Source organism: Carassius gibelio, chromosome B21 (genome assembly GCF_023724105.1).
Source record: "Carassius gibelio isolate Cgi1373 ecotype wild population from Czech Republic chromosome B21, carGib1.2-hapl.c, whole genome shotgun sequence".
Lineage (NCBI taxonomy): Eukaryota > Metazoa > Chordata > Actinopteri > Cypriniformes > Cyprinidae > Carassius > Carassius gibelio.
In genome coordinates, this window is record NC_068416.1 from 26226794 (window position 1) to 26248449 (window position 21656).

A 21656-nucleotide genomic window follows, 5' to 3' on the forward strand; every position below is an offset into this window, starting at 1 on the left:
AAACTGTGAATGTCAGTGTTAAGCGAGTGCGGAGGGGCCAGTGGGCCCTCAAACACACACACTGTAATTATGGGAGTGAGTGAGGAGGTGTGGGGGCCGGCCGGAGAAACGCATGCGCTCCCAGGGTGGGTGGGAGACCTCACTGTGTCTCTCTTCCTTCTTTTTCACTCCCTCCCTACTGTTGTTTTTAGCTCCGAATGCCTATTTAACTTGGCTGGATTTTCCAGGGTGGGGCACCACTTTTTTTTTTTTTTTTTGCCCAACCTGTCAGGGAACTTCTGGGGACATGAGATCTCATCCTTCCCTCTTCCTCTGTCTTTCTCTTTTTTTCGCCAAAAGTTTTCCAATTCCAATCTCATGTCGATTCATTCATGCCAAATGTAATCCATTATTTCTGTCACATCTTATATATATGTATCTTTACCTGAAGGGCCACATTGTTTGATAACCAAGGTTCTAAATTTAAAAGATACATTCTTTGTTCAAACTGTAATTAAAGCAACCGTCTCCTAGCAACAGTGGAATGGACATTAAAATGTTGATTGGAGAATATTATAGAGAATAAAGACAGACAATGGACAAGAAGTAAAACCCGAAAACACCAGTAGCTCATTTACTTTGGCGCACAGGCCGTTTTTGGGCCATTGAAGGCCAGTCGACAGCTCTGGTGGCGGCGGGACGTATGAAAGCATCCATCCAGATGCCTGCAGTGACCACGGGGACGAGACACACTGAGATTAAACTCTATTCATAGCCATGAATGAAGGACAATGCTGCCAAAACGCCTCTTAAAAAGTCACTGTAAACATTTCAGGGAATCCGCAGGTGCAATTCAGGCTCCATTCATGTAGGCCTGTAGTTTAAGAGCATCTGCATCACGAAAGATCAGCAAAATACAGCTTTTCCAATGCTTTATTATTTCTGGACAGTGTTCTGTAAAAGTACACTTCTAAACTAGACTTAAGTGAATCATAACAATAAGAATTAAAAAAAAGGATTTTGCATTTCATGCATTTCAATTAAAGTAGCTTCAATTAAACAGCATTGGCTTCTCATGAAGCACGAGTAAATCTGGGGGCGATGGGTGACGTTTACTCATGCCCTGAAACCTTTTTCCCGTGGAAAGCAGAAACTAGAGCCTGACCCCTTTTGCCTTCCTGTGCTGTGCTTTTTTCCGAACTTGACAAAGATAAGTGTCAGCTTTTCTCACAATGCAAACCATCAGATTTAATTCACTATCTTTTGAGGCCTTCACAACAGAATAGCCTCTGCTATCAATGTTTACGGCGTAAAAAGCAGAAGCCAGTGGAGTTGTTGCTTGATCGCTATCAGAGAGAAACAGAAACAGAGATTTGCTCCTCAGACGCTTGACGGGAGCTTATTAATTATCTGATTGTGCAATGCATCCTCTTTAACCACAAAGTGCACAGAGTAACGCACTTTTGCAGAAACAAGCATCTTTAACTCAAATCTCACTTTCAGTCAATTAATGTGGGGCTGGCCAAATGCTTTTTATTTTTTTTGCTATCAATATTTATCATGAAATCATTTTAATGGGTTAGGAAATGCATTCCATATGTCTGTTAGATGTTGAAAATGAATGAATACATAATTTGTTTTTTTTTAATAAGGAAACTTTATAGAGTAAATCTTTTATTCTGTTTTCTATTTTATTTTTTTCCGAATTCTGTTTTATGAATTCACTTAAATTTATCATCAAAAATTGTTTCTAATTGGATTCAATTACTCAGTCTTTTAACATGCAATCAAATGAAAACATAATTAAACTTCACAGAGTATAATATCTTTTATTTACTTTTTCCATATTCTGTTTTTTTTCTGGATTTTTATGTTTTGCGATTTTATATTATAATATATAATATATTATATTTATATTATTATAAATTTATAATCAAAAGGGTGTCTAATGAAATTGACACCAATTGCCCAACACAACCTTTAAATCATGAGTGAAAAAATATCTTGGTTGCATGATATTGCCTAAATAATAATAATAATAATAATAATAATAGGAGAAGTACACTATACTTTTTTTTCAATAACAAATTGTCAATTGTCAATGTAAAAAAAAAAAAGTATTGAAGTATATTTTACAAAAACATTTCTATTTCAAAATTTCACATTTAAATCAATGCATTACTTGCTTTTCTTTGTATACAGTACATTATAATGGTAATACATTTCTGTCAAGTTAGAAATCAACTTTTATTTTGTCGGTTAATAGTGAAGAGCTAGATGCAGGCTAAATATTTTTCTTAAAGTACCTAAAATACATCATGGAACTATTCTTCAATATTCATTTAAAATGACATTTATTCATTTAACAGATGCTTTAGCGAAGGTATATTTGTATCAACAGTCATTGTATGGGTCAAAATTATACATTTTTCTTTCATGACAAAAATCATTAGGATATTAAGTTAAAATCATGCTACATGAATATATTAAGTAAATTTCCTTCCCCAAATATATTGAAATTTAATTTTTGATTACTGATGTGCATTCCCAAGAACCTAATTCCCAATAACTTTAAAGGCCATTTTCTCAACATTTTGATTTTTTTGCACCCTCCGATTCCAGATATTCAAATAGTTGCATCTCAGCCAAATATTGTCCGATCCTAACAAACCATGCATTAATGGAAAGCTTACTGATTCAGCTTTAAGATTTCAAAATTGCCCTTATGACTGGTTTCGTGGTGCATGGCCACAAATGTCTATTTATCGCCTAGCCTTATTTTAATGCATGACAGCTCTGACCGATTTCACTTTTTTACCTGCACACAGATTCCTCGGAGAGGATGGCGCACTCAGACGAAGACCTGATCGGAATCCCCTTCCCAAACCACAGCAACGATGTCCTGTGCAGTCTTAACGAGCAGCGGCGGGACGGGCTGCTTTGTGACGTCATCCTGGTGGTTCAGGACCAGGAGTACCGCACACATCGCTCCGTCCTGGCCGCATGCAGCCAGTACTTCAAAAAACTCTTCACTGTGGCCACCGGCTCCAGCCGGGAGTCCAACACACACACCATCTATGAGCTAGACTTCGTAGCGCCGGATTCGCTGACAGCCATTCTGGAGTTTGCGTACACATCGACGCTGACGGTCACAGCATCCAACGTCAAGGAGATCCTGAGCGCCGCCAGGCTCCTGGAAATTCCCTGCATTATAAACGTGTGTCTGGAAATCATGGACACGGGAGGAGGTGGAGGAGACGGACCTCCGGAAGGAGAGGAGTTTGAGGGAGATGACGAGGAAGACGAGGATGAAGAGGATGAGGAGGAAATGGAGGAGGAGGTCGACTCCAAAGATGGAGAATTTGAGGACAACAATAGCGAGAAATCCACACAAGGAGCTGAAAACCAAGATGAACTCAAAGTTTGGGAGACCGGGAGGACAGATAGCCCACCTTGTAGCTCCCAACAAGGAGCGCCGATCCCAAATGACCAAGATTCTCAAAGACGCCAATCGGACACTCCGGAAGCCCAGAAACCCAGAGCGCCGGAGGGATTGGAGGGCCGGGCACTGAAGGACTTCTCGATAGAGTCTTTACTTCAAGAGGGACTCTATCCGAAAATGCCAGGCCTGGAAAGAGGCACAGGATTCTCGCCCCTTCTCCCAGGCTTCTATCCTCCCATGTGGGCGGCAGAATTCCCAGGCTACCCTCAGATTCTGGAGCCGAGACATCCATCCCACCCTTTCCCCAATGCTTCGCTAGAAAACAGCCCTTTGGACCTTGCGGTCAAGAAAGAAGTCATCAAAGAAGAGCTGAAGGATGAGCCTACAAACCCCATCCTGCACAGAGACTTCCTCAAAGACTTCATGAGTCCAGGAATGGGAATAACCTCTGACCCCAGCCTCGGTCCGATCAAAGAGGGAGCGGAGCTGCGGTCCTACCTGAGTTTTCTTTCCGCCTCCCATCTCGGGCCGCTGTTTCCTCCGTGGCAGCTGGAGGAGGAGAGGAAGATGAAGCCCAAGGCGTCACAGCAGTGCCCCATCTGCAACAAGGTGATTCAAGGAGCGGGAAAGCTGCCACGGCACATGCGAACACACACCGGAGAGAAGCCCTACATGTGCACCATCTGTGAGGTCCGCTTCACCAGGTGAGTCGGGTTAAGGTGAAACAAACTTGAGCCCTCCATCCTAGGTAAAAAGCACAAATGATCGAAGATGAAGAATACTTTACTACTTCAGTATAGAAATAGTTTGTATTTTATTTTAATTAAATTATTAAATGTCATTTTTGTTTTATTAGATTTTTTAAAGTACATTTATTTTTAAATAATTATTAAATAACAATTAAAAAATATTGTATTCTTATAATTATTAAACTAGCAATTAATTAACATTTAAATTTATTATTTACAATTTTGATTTAAATTATTTTTAAATAACTATGGAAGCTTTTGCCACTTTTCTTTATAGTGATAGGTGACATTGTATATTTTTATACACTTCTAAGTATTAAAATTATTATTTATCATTTCATTTTTTTTTACAATTTATATTTTATTTAGATTTATTTTTCAAAATTTATTTTACATTGTATTAATATTACTACTTAAAATCCTATTTTTTGCCATTTGTAATATTTACAATAATTACAGTGATAGTTGATGTCAATTTAATACTTTTATTGTTTATATTTTTTTTTTATGATTAATAAATTCCTATTTATTTTTGCCACTTTTAATTATAGTGATAGTTGATTGGAATAATGGTGGGTATATTTTGTATCTTTCTATACACTTGTTAAAATTCGTGTTTGGCATTTAGAATTTTTATTATTTACTGTTTTTAATTTATTTCATTACTGTTTTATAAAAACAGTATAAAACATTTAAAGTTATAGTTGTTTGGAAAGATGGAATGAAAAGGACACAGTCAGATTATGAAGTACCACAATCTGGATTTGCATTAAATGTTTTAAATATTGTCAGAAATTACTCACCCTAATGTCGTTCCAAAGCATTATGACTTTCCTTTATCTGTAGAACACAAAAGCAGATATTTTGAAAACGTACAATAAAAAAGTCGATGGGTTCCAAAGCCACATTAGAATGTTAAATTTAAGGCAAACTATCCCTTTAACATCTCAGGACTGTTTTTAACATCAATTCAAGCAGATGGGAGTACAAGAATAACACTTTACAATGAACAGTCACTAAAAAGGACTTGTTTAACAATGACAGATTTACGAGAAAGAATTCTGACTTGCTGTCATGCTACTAGAATAAATAGCCTCTTTGAAGCTAAAGAGCTAAGCTTCAGTATTACAACAGTGAACTGGCACATGAAAACTAGAGCAGCATCATAAGGACAAACCTGCTGTGAAACACTTTATGCATCACTGTGGTCGGAGCCGCATGAGGTTTCCACACTGTAATAAAAGCCAAAGCTTGGTGATGATAATATAAGACCTACATTTCACTTTTGGACTCAAACGCTCTGTAGAGGAATGAAATTTCGATGAGTGAGATCTAGACTAAGAAACAGATCAAATGAAGGCTTCAGAGCTTCTGGATAACTCATCTGGATACCACATAACAGGAACACTAAATCCGGTTTTCGTGTTTTTTGGGTTTTTCTGCCGCTGTAATGTTGAGCAACTTGCAGCTGTCTGCTTTTCAAGTACGAAGGCGTACACCTGCTTGTGTGTTTTTCTGCATGCATGTACGCTTTTCTGCGTGCATGGTGTGCCTTGAGGTTTTGCAGGGATTCTTACAGGTATGCAAAATAACCTCAAAACCCAAACTTAGACAAATAGTTCGCTCAAGAAAATGAAAATTTGCTGAAAATGTAAACACAATCAGGCCATCCAAGACATAGATGCTTTTGTTTCTTCATCAGGTGTGGATAAATGTAGATGAGTCACTTGCTCAACAATGGATGCTCTGCAGTGAATGGGTGCCGTCAGAATGAGACTCCAAACAGCTGATAAAACCATCACAAGTCATCCACACCACTCCAGTCCAGCAATTAATGTCTTGTGCACTGAAAAGCTGCAGATTTGAAAGATATAAATCCATCATTAAGGTGTTTTTTTAATGTCAAAGCCTCAATTCTGGCCAAAATGTGCGTCCATAATCCATAACATTGCTTTCTCCAGTAAAAAAGTAATCTTGTCTGAATCAGGAGAGAAATATGCAGAGATCAAGCACTGTTTACAAGCCAAAACGTGGATTTTTGATGTGAGAGACAACAGGAGATGGACTTTTTCACTGGAGAAAGCAATGTTATGGATTAATGGACGCACATTTTGGCCAGAAGTGAAGCTTTGAAGTTAAAAACATCTTAATGATGGATTCGTTTCTTACAAACATGCAGCTTTTGTCTTCTCAAGACATTAATTGGATGTTTTTATCAGCTGTATGGACTCTCATTCCGACGGCACCCATTCACTGCAAAAGATTGATTCCTGAGCAAACATTAAATTTTTGGGTGAACTGTTACTTTAAGTGCTGTTTTTCTCTTTCTCAGGCAAGACAAGCTGAAGATTCACATGCGCAAGCACACCGGCGAGAGGCCGTACATCTGCCTGCACTGCAACGCTAAATTTGTTCACAACTATGACCTGAAGAACCACTTGCGCATCCACACCGGCGTGCGGCCGTACCAATGTGAGCACTGCTACAAGAGCTTCACACGCTCCGATCATCTTCACCGACACATCAAGCGTCAGAGCTGCCGCGTCTCACGCCCGCGACGGGGCCGAAAGCCCTCCGCCTGGAGGTCCACCAACTTCCTCTTCCCTCCAGATCCCAACGCCCTCCAAGCAGACAGGGCCATGCGGATCCCTGCCGCCGGTGGCACCCCCTTACTGGGAAAACAGCAGCCTACTGGAGGGAAAACGCTGGAGGACGTCGACGGTGACAGCCGAGAAACGGACAGGAAGCTCATCTCAGAGGATGTGAACAGAAAGCGGGGCGTGTTTGCTTTCGCAGTGGCAACGGAGGACGTTCTGCAACACCCGCCTTTCTATTCAGCGACCTCTGACCCCTGGGCCGTGAGACTGGAACGAGCGCCACCCATTCCCGAAGCCGCAAAGTGACTTTTGTTAATTCCTCGAAACAGCTGCTCGCTTCAGACTCTGTAATATTAAATGAGATTTACTTTTTGTTTGTTTTATAAGTCAGCTTCCATGTGGGATGACAGGGATTTTAAATACTTTTTAAATGAATTGATTTGTTAATATCTTGGATGTGCATTTGTTAAAGCTGTTTTTGATGCTTCAGCGTTTGCTAACAAGGGTGATGCGCTCATAGACTGTTCAGTGCAATGGAGTATGTGAAAATCAAATGCAAAAATTTGACAATCAGGTATGCAGAAAAAAAAAGAAGAAAAAAAAAAAAGTCCTGCTGAATAAGCTAGAAGCTTTGATGTTTGCATTGTATGATCTGACAGATTTTCTAATTTTACAGCTTTCAGTGAAGCTAAATCCTAAATTTACACGTTGTAATCCACTATGCAAAATACATAAATGGTTAAACCACAAAGACAAAATGAATAAGAAAAACTCTCAGGATTACAAAAAACTAAATTTTTTAACAAAACTCATGTTTTACAGCCAAAATATCAGATGTTGCACACAATAAAATTTCAAATCAATATGCAGTTAATCATGCAATCAGACAAAAGATAATTTTTTCTCATAATTATTTATATTGTGCATTTCAAATTGACCCTTGATTAAATCTAATTTGTATAGATGGCTTTCAGGTTCTGCAGTGGAATTGTTCATTATTGTAAGTGTTTCTATTGTAAAACATCCAAAGATGTGTTGTTTAAGAAAAACTTGAAATCCAACCGGTTTGCAAAGCAGTCTTTTTCACATATGAAGTGTCTTGGAGGTGCTTGTCATGTACAGGAAAATAAAACAGCGGAAAACGTCCACAACTTTGATACAGTTCCTCATCTGAATGGCTAGAGTAATTCGCCAACATTTAAACTGAAACTAAACATATTTTCATGCTATTTATGCATATTTAAATAAGCCTTGGCTATATTTTACTAAGATGTTTTATAACGACACTAACACATTTGTGTTCCGGTTGCATTTGTCTGTTTTCAAGAGAGAATGTGTCAATGCAGTGTACCATATTTGACATCAAACCCTCTGAAATCAAAATAATATGGTAATATTAATAAAAAAACATAAAATCCCCCCTTCAAGACTTTTAACTTCTAAAACAACCACAAAACAAAATGCACGAGTCCTCCAAAGGAGAATTAAAATCATCTGAAAATGTAAGTTTCTGCACTTCACACAAGACTTTTAAGTTGTTTTCATCTAGGTGTGCAAAATGCAAAGATGTTTCAATGGCCATGAAGGTGCTTAGAGATGTGTGTGTGTATATATATATATATATATATGTATGAAGCCCTTCTGAGGCGACCGGTGGAAACTTGCACTATTTGTTTGATGATGTTTTAATATTGGTTACGATATATTGATATTTCTTAAAGATTTAAAAACACACAAAAAATAAAAATAAAAAAAATCACAGAACATGTCTGAGATATGCACTTTACTCCTCTTTAACACAAGGGTAATTTCAGTGAAAGTCATTTTTATAAATGTGTGTGGTATTTGTATATTCGATTATTCCCTGGGTAAACAGAATCAAAGAACTGGAATAACAATAATAATAAAAAATAAAAAAAAGCTTTTTTTTTCAAGAACCCGGTGTCTTTTTATGGCTCATTTCTTTCTTGGAAATCTGACAAAGGCAACTCTACAGAAGCAGGTCATTTAATGAGGCTTTTATCTACAGCGATGAGGTCAAGTGCATTAAAGGTCTCTTTAGAGTATTTAAACGTTATAAATGCCATACTCGAGAGTACATCGAAGGCAGATTCGTTCTCCCTCCTAAACGTCCGGCTTTCTGGATGATGGAGCAGATCTTTAATGGCTAACTTACCTCAACCTAAAATTACTCTGAAATCATAGCATGTGGTAGTTTGTTATGACACAAGGCAGTGAGGATCCAACAGACAGACCTCTCTGGTACAATTAATCATCTCTGTGAGTAATCTAAACCCACACGCTTTAACTACGCCTCAGTTTGAGCCAGTTTCCCAAACATATACTATTGCTGCGTTGAATTGTGAAGAATATTTCAAGTAAGATTGCATTTAGATCTCATTTAAATTAGTATAAGTCTTTCCGAGAAGTTGATTTTCTGACTATTAGTTTTTCATTTGGATGGGCATTTCAAACTGAATGATCAAATGAGACCATTAATAAAATTAAATATTATCTGAATTATCAGAACGATGAGAACAAACCCATTTTAAAAGACAAATCTCTCAGTGTCTTGAATAATTAAAAGTTTTTAAAGCATGATTGCTATTTTACATTCATTACTTCAGCACACTTCAACAAGTTAAAAATGGCCCCTAAAATGAAAACTAATCAAAATGTAACTTTCTGTTCATTTAAACACAGTATGTATTTTATATGCCTCTTTTATTGCTATCTAGCGCCCTCTACTGTAAACCGAGGTTAAATACACTAAACAAAATAAGTTCAAAAGTTTAACACATTTCTCCCACATTGTTTTTGCTGTATGGAAAATATACAATTAAAATGATTTGTTAAAGGAAAATATAACACCACATTTATTACTAAATAATAATAAAACAGTTTACTTGTAAATTGCGCAACGAAGAGTCCTCATTTGGCTTGTTTCAGGTAAACACACGTATATAAACCAGTCCCGTGCTAGTTAATTGACTCTTTAATGTGGATCGCAATTATTTTTATTATAACTAACTCATTGTGATTCTTACTGTATTTTATTTTCCCAACATCTGTGCATCATTTTACATCACCCTGATAATATAGTTCGTTAATCTCACCTTTCGTTGGCGAAATTGAGTCGTACACATCCTAAAACTCCTCTGGCCTATATCCATAAACTTTCTGCTTATTTTGTAAGACATATTTTTCATTTCTTTTCTTGCAACTCAACCACGTGTTTACTTTTCCCACAAGTCAACTGAATCCATTACCAAATTGAATGATTCATTTGAACCGGTTCTTTACATGATTCGATCGAACTGATTCATATTTCACCGGAACGAGCTTTGTTTAGGAGTAAAGCTGCGATTTGCATGGTGTTCAACCAAACATTTGATTTAACCGAGAACATAGTTATAAACAGCATCATTTAAATATTTCATAATTCATATTTTAAAACGTGAATAAACAACACACAAAATGTTTTCTTCTTTGAACTCTATTAAGCGAGTACTCAATTGAAGCGATTCCCTAAAATGATTCTGACTCGGTCTGTACAGAATGGAAACTCTTACTACGTACAAAATACTGTACACTACGAAAACAGTTTGATATTTTGCTTTAGTACACATCAAACTTCTTAAAAAGTGATATGTTTACATTGTCTTTTTTATCCAGTGCAAATGTAGAATCAAAAGACGTTTGAGAATAAAAATGACAAGATAGTCCTAGACCATAAATGGGGCCAATGTTTTTTTTCTTCTGCAGTTCAGATTTAATAAGCTTTAAGGCCTTAAATTATGGTGAAATGTAAATTAACACCTGCAGAGTTCTTCTAGCTGTACGAAATACTGCTTTCACTGCAAACTGCCATTTATTACAACTTTAAAATCATAAGTTACGGTTGCAGTTATAGTATTTTGCATGTTATTCTCTTGTAGAAGCTTATAAAAGTAAAATATTCACAAAACGGTCACTTCATTCTGGAAAAAAATGGACCATTTTAGTCCACAATTGTAAAATTAAGAGCTTCAGACAAAATAATGTCGCTTACTATAAATTAGTTAATACAAAGTTAGCAGGGTTTAGAAACCAAAAGGTGTTTTGGCAAAAAAAAAAAAAAAAAAAAAAAAAATCATAACTCAACTTAAAAACGATCACAGCAAGTCACCATTTAAACATTAACATTGACAAATTAACATTAATGTTAGCCAGTAAACAAGAACACTTCAAAAACTTCCAAATCATTTATTTCTACCAAAAACACTATAGGAATGAGATTTCAATGAGCAACATTGCTGTCACTAGCAAATATCCTAATTGACAAAAAGATTCAACTTAAGCATTATAACTGAGAAAGCAAGTTTAAAAAAAAAAAAAGAAAATTTAAAATTAAAGCAACAAAAGGTGGAAATTTCCAGTCACTATTAGATGTATTACCAAAAACGCTGACATTCATGGGACTCTGGTGTTTAAAACGGCTCTCCTACACTATGCAACAACAGGAAGCAGAACAAGCATCGGGAAACATTGAGAAAAAATGTACTCAAAAATTGTTTTATTTCAAAAGCTCTGGCAGCTCCCGAACCTCATGTGGCATATCCAGTAGACATGTAAAATACAACCATACAATACATTATTCAAAAAAGGTACCAAAAAGTACAGTAAAAATAACACTTCCATCTCTGGAAATGTGGACAAAAGGAAAAATAAAATAAAAATAAAAATGTGGAAGTGTGACGTTGCTTCCCCTATTCATCTGTTCTGTACAAATGGGTCATGATCTCATCCGGTAAAAGGAAAGAGCCCGCAGGTGTGTGAACTGCTGTCGTCATCACTGTCAGACTCCTGGTTTTTGGGAATACATTAGTCCTGATGAGAAACAAACAGACATGGTCAGTGGCAGGTTGGAAAATGTTGAGAAAGACAAAATGCAAATCAAGTTTACACTAAATTCTGCATTCTCCAGATTAAAGTTCATGTCTTGCAACCCTTCAAAGCTTGACAAGAACAGATCACAATTTTTTTATACCAATTTCCTAAACTCCAATGGAAATTTCCTAAGAACTTTACTTTAAGCACTTTATATAAATACTGAAGCTCGACTTAAAAAAAAAAAAACACAACACACATAATAAATAATAATAATACAAAGGTCAAATAAGCTTACACCGCATTGATTCTCATTTCAAAACTATAAAAAAGTTTTTATTTTTGTTTTTTTTTACTTTGCACCTCTCAAGCAAACATCTTAAGGATGTTCAGATATTTGTACTGAAAAAGTTACAACTTTTGGCAATGCGTGCCACATTTAATGAACACAAATTTGAAACTTTCTAATACAATTTAAACTTCATTTGTGAAAGCTTTTAATTAAAAATAAAGCGATATAATCTGCAGAAATCAGATCTGAAAAAGCATCAAGCTCAATTCAAGTTCTGTTCTCACTTGACTGTTAGAAATATTGATTTGACTGCACGAAGTAGTGTTTCTTAAACCCCAAATAAGCAAGAATATGGAAACAAACACTTATCCATTGATAATCACACACTACCTGTTCTGTGTGATCAGTATGGCTTGTAGCCACTCTGGTGGCCTCCACGTCTTGGTGTTTTCCCATAGCTTGGAGTGCCCTGGTCTGGAGAAAATGAAGCGTGAATGACTGTACATGGAAGTGAAACCAGGATGATCGTAAGAGCGTATGGAAGATGTCGACTTACTGTAATCATAACCACCACCATATCCATAGTAGTCAGCGGAATAGTCATAGTTTCCGTATCCTCCGTAACCACCGTAGCCCTGCTGGGCACCGTAGCCATAGCCTTGGTTCCCGTAGCCCTGGTTCCAGTAGTTGTTATAGCCCTGGTTCCAGTTCTGGCCTGGGCCTGAGGAAATTGATGCCATTAGGTCAATGACTGACACTGGGGTTTATAGTAATTTAATAAGCACCTAAAGAACACCGCTTACCCCCACGACCCCTGCCGCGACCCCCAAAGCCTCCGCGGGCCCCATACTGCTGCTGCTGGTAGATTTCCTTGGGCTGGGCGATTTTGATCTCGCACTGAAATCAAAATCAGAGACGCAAACAGATGAGAGCAAGGCCAAACTCTTAAAAAGGCATATGCACGCATGTGTATACACACACACACTTCAGTTTATGGGGATGGTAATAAAAACCTTAAATACAATGATTATAATGTAATGACTTCACAATTCTCCATTTTCAATTTAAAGATAAATTGAATATTAAAAATTAGTAAACCATAGTCATAACTGTGACTTTACAATTTGGAATTTCTCCTAGCAGTTGAGTTAAATTGCTATCACATTTGAGTTTTACTAAATAAATTATAGGTTTCTCGTTCACAATTCTGCATTCATCTCTTACAAATCTGAAGAAAGCGCAGAACTGAGAGATGCAGCGATTAAACCCTCTTTTCCCTCCATGACAAAAACAAACTGCTGTAACTCACACACCACACTGTAACTTTAACTCACAAGTTGACCCACCATAACTATGCATGTAGTGCAAAAACACTGCAGAAACCCATACAGTCTTCATTTCCCTCCGTTACCTTGCTTCCACAGACATTGTGGTATTTCTTCTCCAGGATCTGTTTGATGGCAGATTCCTCCTTGAAAGTGATGAAGACGAAGCCCCTCCTTTTGTTCGTCTTTGTATCCATTGGAAGTTCAATCGTTTCAATCTGCAAGAATCATAACAGATACAGCATTAATAACAGTCAGAAGACACAAAAACATTTTGTGCTCAATAGATTTAAGTCTCACCTCTCCGAAGGCCCCAAAGTATTCACGGACCTTCTCTTCTGTGGTTTCAGGATTAAGGCCACCGACGAAGATCTTCTTGACGAGCTCTTTCTTTATAGCCATGGCTCTCTTGGGGTCGATCTGTCGGCCATCTAGCCTGTGCTCCTTTTGCTCCAGCACCTTTCAGAAGAAGAGACATGAACGTCTGCCACCAAGCAAATGCTTCGATTGAAGGGAAACTAAAGCAATATGTACCTTGTCCACACTTTCTGCATCTTTGAACAAGATGAACCCAAACCCTCGTGACCGGCCGGTGTTTGAATCCATCTTTATGGTGCAGTCTGTTACCTCCCCAAACTTTGAGAAGTAGTCCTTTAGGTCTTTCTTACTGGTGTCCCAGCTGAGTCCTCCAACAAACATTTTACTGCACAAAAGAATCAAACCAATTTATGAGATGCTGTATTAAACCACAAACAAACTGCAATCAAGAGACTGCAACAGCTGGATTTCAAAATAAATTTGTAAAGCACCTTAAACAGTGTACCAGAGTGCTGTACAATTAAAGACGACAAATACACAAAATAAATCCAATCACTTTCTCCATAGCGGAATAAACAGTTTAAAACATGTCAAAATCATTAGGATATTAAGAAATCATTCCATGAACACTTTCCTACCGTAAATGTCAAAACTTAATTTGATTAGTAACTTGCCTTGCTAAAGACTTAATTTGGAAAGCTTTAAAAAAAAAAAAAAGGTGATATTCTCAATGTTTTTTTTTTTTTTTTGCATCCAACACACCGAACCTCAATGGAAAGCTTGTTTATTCAGTCTTTGGTTTTGATATTCACAGCGTAGTCAACCAGATTGTAGATCTTCCCTTCATTAAAGCTCTTAAATAGACAGTCAGTTTGTGACAAAGCTGGCTGGTATGATTTACTGCCTGTTAAGACCATTTAAAAATCCCTGTGGGGACAATTTTTGAACCAGTTGAAAAGTGGGCGGGGACTAGTGCGCGCTATAGGTCCGATTCTTAAATCTGATTGGACGAGCTAGTGTCCATCTCAACTATATCTAGACCCAGTAGCTTGGCAACCATAGACAGTCTATTCGGCGCTAAAGGTTAACGAAGCGGTTGCACATGCGGATGAAAAGGCTTTCAATTGTTGGTTTAATAAAGCGACTTCAGACCGATTGTAATGCTGTAAGGTCAGTTAATACGCGCGTGTCGTGTAACGGCAGATCAAACATACCCTCTCGCGAGAGATTCACCTCCAAACACCCCTCATTTCCAACAATGAACACAATAACCGGACATAAGAACCGACCCAGAACACCACCCCACCCCCTCTATTAAACAAAGACACAGCGCCAACAGAGACGCATTAAAACAAAACGACTACATGAAACATGCAAACACAAAGGGCTGAATATTCTCACCCGGCGTCTTCCTCGCCCTTGCTGGCGTTGATCTGTCCTCCCTCGCCGGACCCGTTCTCCTCTTCCGCGGCCTCCGCGCCGTTCAGACTCTCCTCGTTCCCGTTCTCCGAGGTCTCCATCAACTGGTGCTCCGCGTCGGCCATTCTGGTAGCTTTGAATTACCTTTGGATCAGAAATGAGTTAATTTAGTCTCACAGTGCGAGATACTACGGTTGATGCTAGAATAATAGAGCAGCGGCATGGTGAGCCGTCGGATTCAACACAGACGCTCAATTTCAGTCTTAGCTTGATTAAAGCACAACGAAATGAGACTTAAATGCATGTTCTAGACGTATAGAACGCATGTGGGTCAAAACAAACAAATAAAGAGACCTATTAATGCCATGAAGCGAAAGCTAAAGCAGCATGCAATGCTAACCTAGCTAAGCGATCGCGCTAGCGTTCTTTTTCAACCACACCGAACGCATAAAACACGCGTTTTCTTCGGAAACGGCGTCTTAGAGGTGTTCTCGTAAAACATAAACTTAACAAACACCACTAACCACGCGAATTAAATTCAAATTAACCGGCTTACTGTAAAATATTGGCGCTGAAAAAGCCGCTTTCCAAGATGGACTCTCGCGTACAGTACCAACTCGTGGCCAGCTTTATAGTAGCGAACGAGTCCAGTGGAATAAAACAAGCTGTGATTGGACGACACTGTTTGACCAGGCAATGATAGCGTTCTTTGATTGGTCAAAGACGGTGAAACACCGCCCATTATGGTTTTCTCCTGCGCACTTCTTTTCTGTTGTGCGTTCGAGCGGTCTAGCACGAGATGTTCCAGAGCCCGTGCACTCTATGATGTTGTGCAATTAAACACAATGAACATAAGCTAGAATAAAACGATATAATATCCAGTAATGCTTTAAAAAATAAAACTTGTTAGGCTTCCCAGTCGATTTAAATGATTTCCACCACTCGTCGATGATGGAATACACTCACAAAGAGGAAATTCTAGCAGACCTGAGGATAAACAGAACAGATTTAATTCAATTTTTCCTTTACCTTTAGACAATTTTCATCCTCAGTTAAGCTCTTTTTTGGTTTACCGTCTTGTTTTTTAGACATCGCAACTATAACATAAGAACCACCCAAAAATCAGTCAATAAAAACGAAATTGTCGATTGTTGATATGCTTTTCTGGAAAACAAGATACTGTAACAATTTTTAATGGTTTGCAGAGACCAAAACTAGTTATTGTTTAATCATTCACATAATATAAGGGCGTATTATCAGACATTTTCATTTTTCATGAACAGATGCATGATATAAATACATTATATATATATATATATATATATATATATATATATATATATATATATATATATATATATATATATTTCAGCTTCTTGGTTGAAAGGTAAATTGTTATTATAACAAAACATGGACCTTAGGTTGCTGAAATAGTCATATTAAAGGGACAAATGGTTTGCTTCTATAGTGCTAAACAAAAACAAATCATATATTTAACCCCAAATCAGCAACACTTTATGTAACAAACATAATCAGACAACAGGTACAATATAAAAATGTGTCAAAGCTTTGCTCATTCACACATAAACCGATAAATATTTTTTTTTCCCTTCTACCTAACAGACACAAACTGATGCAAAACCTCATATACTGTATAATCATCAAGTAGATTGTGATATTAAATGATGTAAATTAACACATGATAGATTTTTATTAGATAAAGAACAATCATACAGTGAACCGATGAAGTACAAATTGGCATCAACACAAGAGAAACAAAAAAACAAATAAAGGACAAAATCAGTATATATTTTTTTATTATTCAATTTTACATATTTTGCATGCAGATCTTTATCTGGTTTCGATGGTCACGTGCCAAACTCGGATCAGGTTGTCTGTGTATCCAGCAAAGAGAGTCTGATAAAAATTAATAGAGTGTATTCAATAAAACTCTTTTTGTTTGTCCAATTGATTTATATTTAAGATTATACATAGCACACAATATCACCGATCACCCAGAGATTCAGCATCTAACCTGACGCTGATTATCTGCAGAATAAGCTCATCTCACACACACACACACACACACACATACACACACACACAGGTGGCTCTCACCTGTCCGTCAGCAGACCAGGCCAGAGATGTGCACTGGGGCGGCTCAGCCTTGCTGTTCGTGGTGATGACTTCCTGTCTGAGCTCATCAACGATGATCCCTTCCCTCCAGATCCTGAGGAAAAACAAAGAGAAGAGTGAACAGTCTGCAAATGAACATCGAATCAAACCCTCCAAATGCCAAATATTCACATTCATTCAAGCAGATCCAAAATGCAAGTAAAAATCTAGTTCAGAATCAGTGTTTCCACAGTTATTCACTAAATGATCATTAGTGTATGATTTTTCAGAATCTGTATTCAAAATAAAAGCAATCTGAGATAGGGTTATAAACGTCATTAAGGGGTGACAAATGAATCCGAGTCAGTTTGAGATGATCCAGTTGAACACAGCAGCTCTAATTCCATTTTTGCTCTTCTTACATTGAAAAGCATTGCAATACATTGCTAAATTTAAAATGAAGAATTAATTTAGGTGAATTTGTTCAAACTATCATTTGAATGATTTCTTTATTCACCACTTACAAATGTCAATTTTGTCTTGTGATTTCAACTGATCATCATTGACAATGATTGTAATACATATTGAATCTAGACAAAAACATCCATTTTAAGTGGTGACGTTTGAATCAATTCATGGTTATAAACTAAGCTTACCAGCTTTAATGCCATCTTTGTTCATTTCAAATGTAATGGTATTCAGTGTTGATTATTTAATAACTCCACAGTCAAAAACAATTGATTCAAGACAAATAATTCACCAAAAAGAACTGAACTCACCTACGGCAGTTTTAAATTTAAAATGTATTTGCAATGATTTTTAATTCTCAATAGCTGAAGTCACCAGTTGACAAATATTAGTTTTTCCATAAATTATGTGGAAAGGAGAAATCCAAATACTGGCTGACTGTCCCGCATGAGAAAGACAAACTACAAATATAATTGAAACTGAGTTGATTATATATGAAGTAAAAAGAGTGAAACAGCACAAGAAATTAGAGCATGACCAAACGGACACCATCCTGCAGAGATAAACGTGTAAATCCAGTCTCTAAAGGTGTGTTTAGGACAGAGAGCTGATGGTACCCAGATCTTGATGCTTGGTCCTGTGGAGGCACACAGCCAGTATCTGCTGGGACTGAATCTCTGGCGTCCAGCGTGTACAGATGCTTGCCTTCATTCAGATCCCGGAGTATGCCCTGTCCGTCCTGAACACAGAGACAGAGAACGTCAAACCAGCGTCCTAACGATAACATCATCTAGCACAACGAGGACACAGACCTGCAGAAATAATGCAAAACCTCAATATCAGCCATTGGCCTAAATGAAGTTGAAATGGTTCTGTCCTTCATCACAATTTACATTTTTAGATCAGTATTATATTAGTATGATTGATACACCATTATAACTTTTGTAATATAATCATATTTTTACAAATATAATTATTTTTATTGGTTTTCACTAAAAATTTTTTATCATTTTTTGGGTAACACTTTAGAATAAGGTTCCATTAGTCAATGTTAGTTAATGTATTAATTAACATGAACAAACAATGAATAATACATTTATTACTGTATTTATTCATCTTTGTTAATGTTAGTTAATGAAAATACAGTTATTCATTGTTAGTTCATGGTAATTCACAGTGCATTAACTAATGTTAACAAGCACAACTTTTGATTTAAATAATGCATTAGTAAATGTTGAAATTAACATGAACTAAGACTTATAAATGCTGTAGAAGGATTGTTCTTGCTTAGTTCATGTTAACGAAAGTAGTTAACTAACATTAACTAATGGAACCTTATTCTAAAGTGTTACCATTTTTTGTTGTTTCAGCCATTTTTATTTTCTTCCTTTATATACATGTCTGTATAGTTTAACACCCCAACTTTAAATAAACAAAAGTAAGGGTTGCATATATATATATATATATATATATATATATATATATATATATATATATATATATATATATATATATATATATATATATTTTTTTTTTTTTTTTTTTTTTACCAAGTAATATTTTAGGTTTTAACTAATAAGAGATACTCATTCTAAAATTTAAAAAGCAGTTATATATTTTCATGTATAAAGACTCAGAATAATCTTTTTGTTTTCTTCTATGAACTATTTTCATTGACTCCATAGTATTCCCCCAATTTGAAAACCTGGTCTATACGATTTTCTGCAAGAAACGTATCCCATGTTCAGAAATTGACCCTAAAACAGTGAAAGCCACCTTTCCACCAGAGGCACCGAGGGACCCATCAGGAGAGACGCTGACGGTGTTCAGGAACCTGAAAGAGACCAAACACTACGAGTCAAAAGATCATCAATACTGACGTTCCTCAAGAACCGTGCTGATGTTTAGATGCTCGAGTTTGATGTTGTATAGTGAATAACAATAAACTGTATTTATATGTATGTGTGTCTAACGATAAATCTAATCATGAACATTAGCCACATTCCGACCAATCAGAAGACAGTTTACTTATGTGACTTGAATACATACATTTTAGAACACTTTGAAATGTTACATAGGAGAAAACGCAACATTGTAACAATTTAAGTCACTGTTTCAGAACAAAGCAAGTGAAGACCCCCTTAGACTCCACTCGGCTCTCACCTTGACCATCTCGTCCCAGACGCAGGAGACGATGATGGGGTTACTGCTGTTACAGGAAACCCACTCGGTGTGACTCTCGTCCTGAGGAACAACACAGACATCTCAGCTCAGACTTTAACCCTGTGAAGCCTGACACATCTAATAATAGTGTTTTAGCAAGCATTTATTGAAACCTTTATGGCTCATGTAGCAAAATTTTATGAGAAAATGGAGGAAGGCAAAGCTCAGTTTTATTTAGAAGCCCAAACTGAGCACAAATATGCAATTTGGTGCTGAAATTCTGATGCTTGTAATGTAAATCAATGAGATGTTTATAACAGTAGAGCAGATACTGACATTAACTGATCTAAATATCAGGCATCACTCTATATCTCCAATAATAAGATGAGATGTGATCATTTAAAACCATAGATTAAACAACAACTAAAATAATAGTAATAATAATGCAATTTAAAGCTGTGGAGAACACAGGACAAAAATAAAAATAAACAAAAACAAGCCAACTGCAAGCAGGACAAACATGTTTACCACAAGATCCCTCATTTTCAAAAAGCATCAAGAGCCATTTCATAACCAACTAATGCCAGAAAACAAGCATTTAAAAGCCACACCTGGCTAGAATAATAGTTAATATTAAATAGTTAGAGCAGAACCGAATAAAATACTAGCTGTTTTTGACTTCACAGTAAAATGAAACATGGAAATTATTTTAATACTTAGACAACATATGAATTCTGATGCCACATTTTTAAAATTTCAATATAAATATATATATACACATAAATATATATATATGTGTGTGTGTTTATATATTTTTCTTGTAAATAATTATTAAAAAACATAATTTATTTAATTATATTATATAAAATAATTGTATGTATATATTATATACACAAATTTTATATTATAATGAAAAATATTGAATATTTTTTTTGGTTTTACAACAAAAAACATTCAACATATGAATGAATTTTGAAGCTGACATTTAAATAATTATGATCATATATGAAACAAGAACAAGACCTCAAAATTGTCTATATATAAACACTTAAAAATAAAAAAACTATTTTATTTTATATATATATATATATATATATATATATATATATATATATATATATATATTATATTTATATAAACACTTATAAATTACAAAATTTATTAATATTATTATATTTATTTAAATAAACTCTTGAAAGTTAACTTTTTTATTATTTATATATTGTATTAATTTATATAAACACAAAAAAAATCAATGATTGCAGTCAAAATCATTATACATTTAGTGATCAAGGGAATAATATTCTTTATTAAATTCAAATGAAATTTTTTTTTTTAAATAAAATTAAAATTAAAATCAAACTTATTTATTACCAAGAACATGGTAACACAGTATTATCATGGTATTTCTTAAAGTTCCTTGGACTGCCATTCTTGGAAATACCACGGTAAATGATCTTCGTACAGCAGCTGCGCGGGATAATCAGATTCGTCTGTCACCTCGGGAAGCGGACAGAATCATGTCCGGAAACTGCGGCGTCGTGGCGATCTGGGTCACCCAGCCGTTGCGGCCCTTCAAGGTCCCTCTCACGGTCATCGGTTCGGTCATCTCGGCGGTCGTTCCCGATCGATGGCTGTAGATTGAGTCGGATGGGCTGAAAAGCCGCTTTACTCAAGTTTATAGCGCAGGGAAAGGAAGTACAAGTTCACGACTAAACGACGGCGCAGTGAATTGTGGGAGTTGTAGTCCGGTTGCAGCTGCTTGACGTCGTGTTGTTTTATTATTTTTATTATTATTATTTTTAATCAGTTTTGGATTAGACTAGAAAATAATATAAAAGATAATATAAAAGCATAATACAAATGTATAATAATAATAATCATCGTGACAAATTGTGTTTTTGTTCACGGCTGTCAAGA

At 36.2% G+C, this 21656-nt stretch overlaps 2 protein-coding genes and 1 pseudogene across 3 annotated transcripts in view; 1 reads left to right on the plus strand and 2 right to left on the minus strand.

Annotated features, from left to right (window-relative positions):
- The window catches only part of LOC127985418 (zinc finger and BTB domain-containing protein 7C), a 26208-nt gene extending 17504 nt beyond the window's left edge, over window positions 1–8704 (plus strand). For both annotated transcript variants that reach the window (XM_052587423.1, XM_052587424.1), the window contains exons 2-3: window positions 2808–4125; window positions 6503–8704. In XM_052587423.1, the coding sequence (XP_052443383.1) occupies window positions 2822–4125; window positions 6503–7073 (1875 nt within the window). In that variant the 5' untranslated portion in view covers window positions 2808–2821 and the 3' untranslated portion in view covers window positions 7074–8704. The remainder of the gene's footprint in view (window positions 1–2807; window positions 4126–6502) is intronic.
- A 2601-nt stretch (window positions 8705–11305) lies between these two features.
- On the minus strand, window positions 11306–15691 carry LOC127986187 (heterogeneous nuclear ribonucleoprotein A/B-like). Its single transcript, XM_052588442.1, has 9 exons — window positions 15547–15691; window positions 14973–15134; window positions 13788–13956; window positions 13554–13712; window positions 13340–13471; window positions 12732–12825; window positions 12485–12649; window positions 12319–12402; window positions 11306–11636 (listed from the first exon to the last, which is right to left on the minus strand). Exons 2-8 carry the CDS (start codon window positions 15113–15115, stop codon window positions 12332–12334), a joined length of 933 nt encoding a protein of 310 aa, XP_052444402.1. The 5' UTR covers window positions 15116–15134; window positions 15547–15691; the 3' UTR covers window positions 11306–11636; window positions 12319–12331.
- A 991-nt stretch (window positions 15692–16682) lies between these two features.
- On the minus strand, window positions 16683–21442 carry LOC127985419 (guanine nucleotide-binding protein subunit beta-2-like 1; annotated as a pseudogene).
- Window positions 21443–21656: the final 214 nt, after the last annotated feature.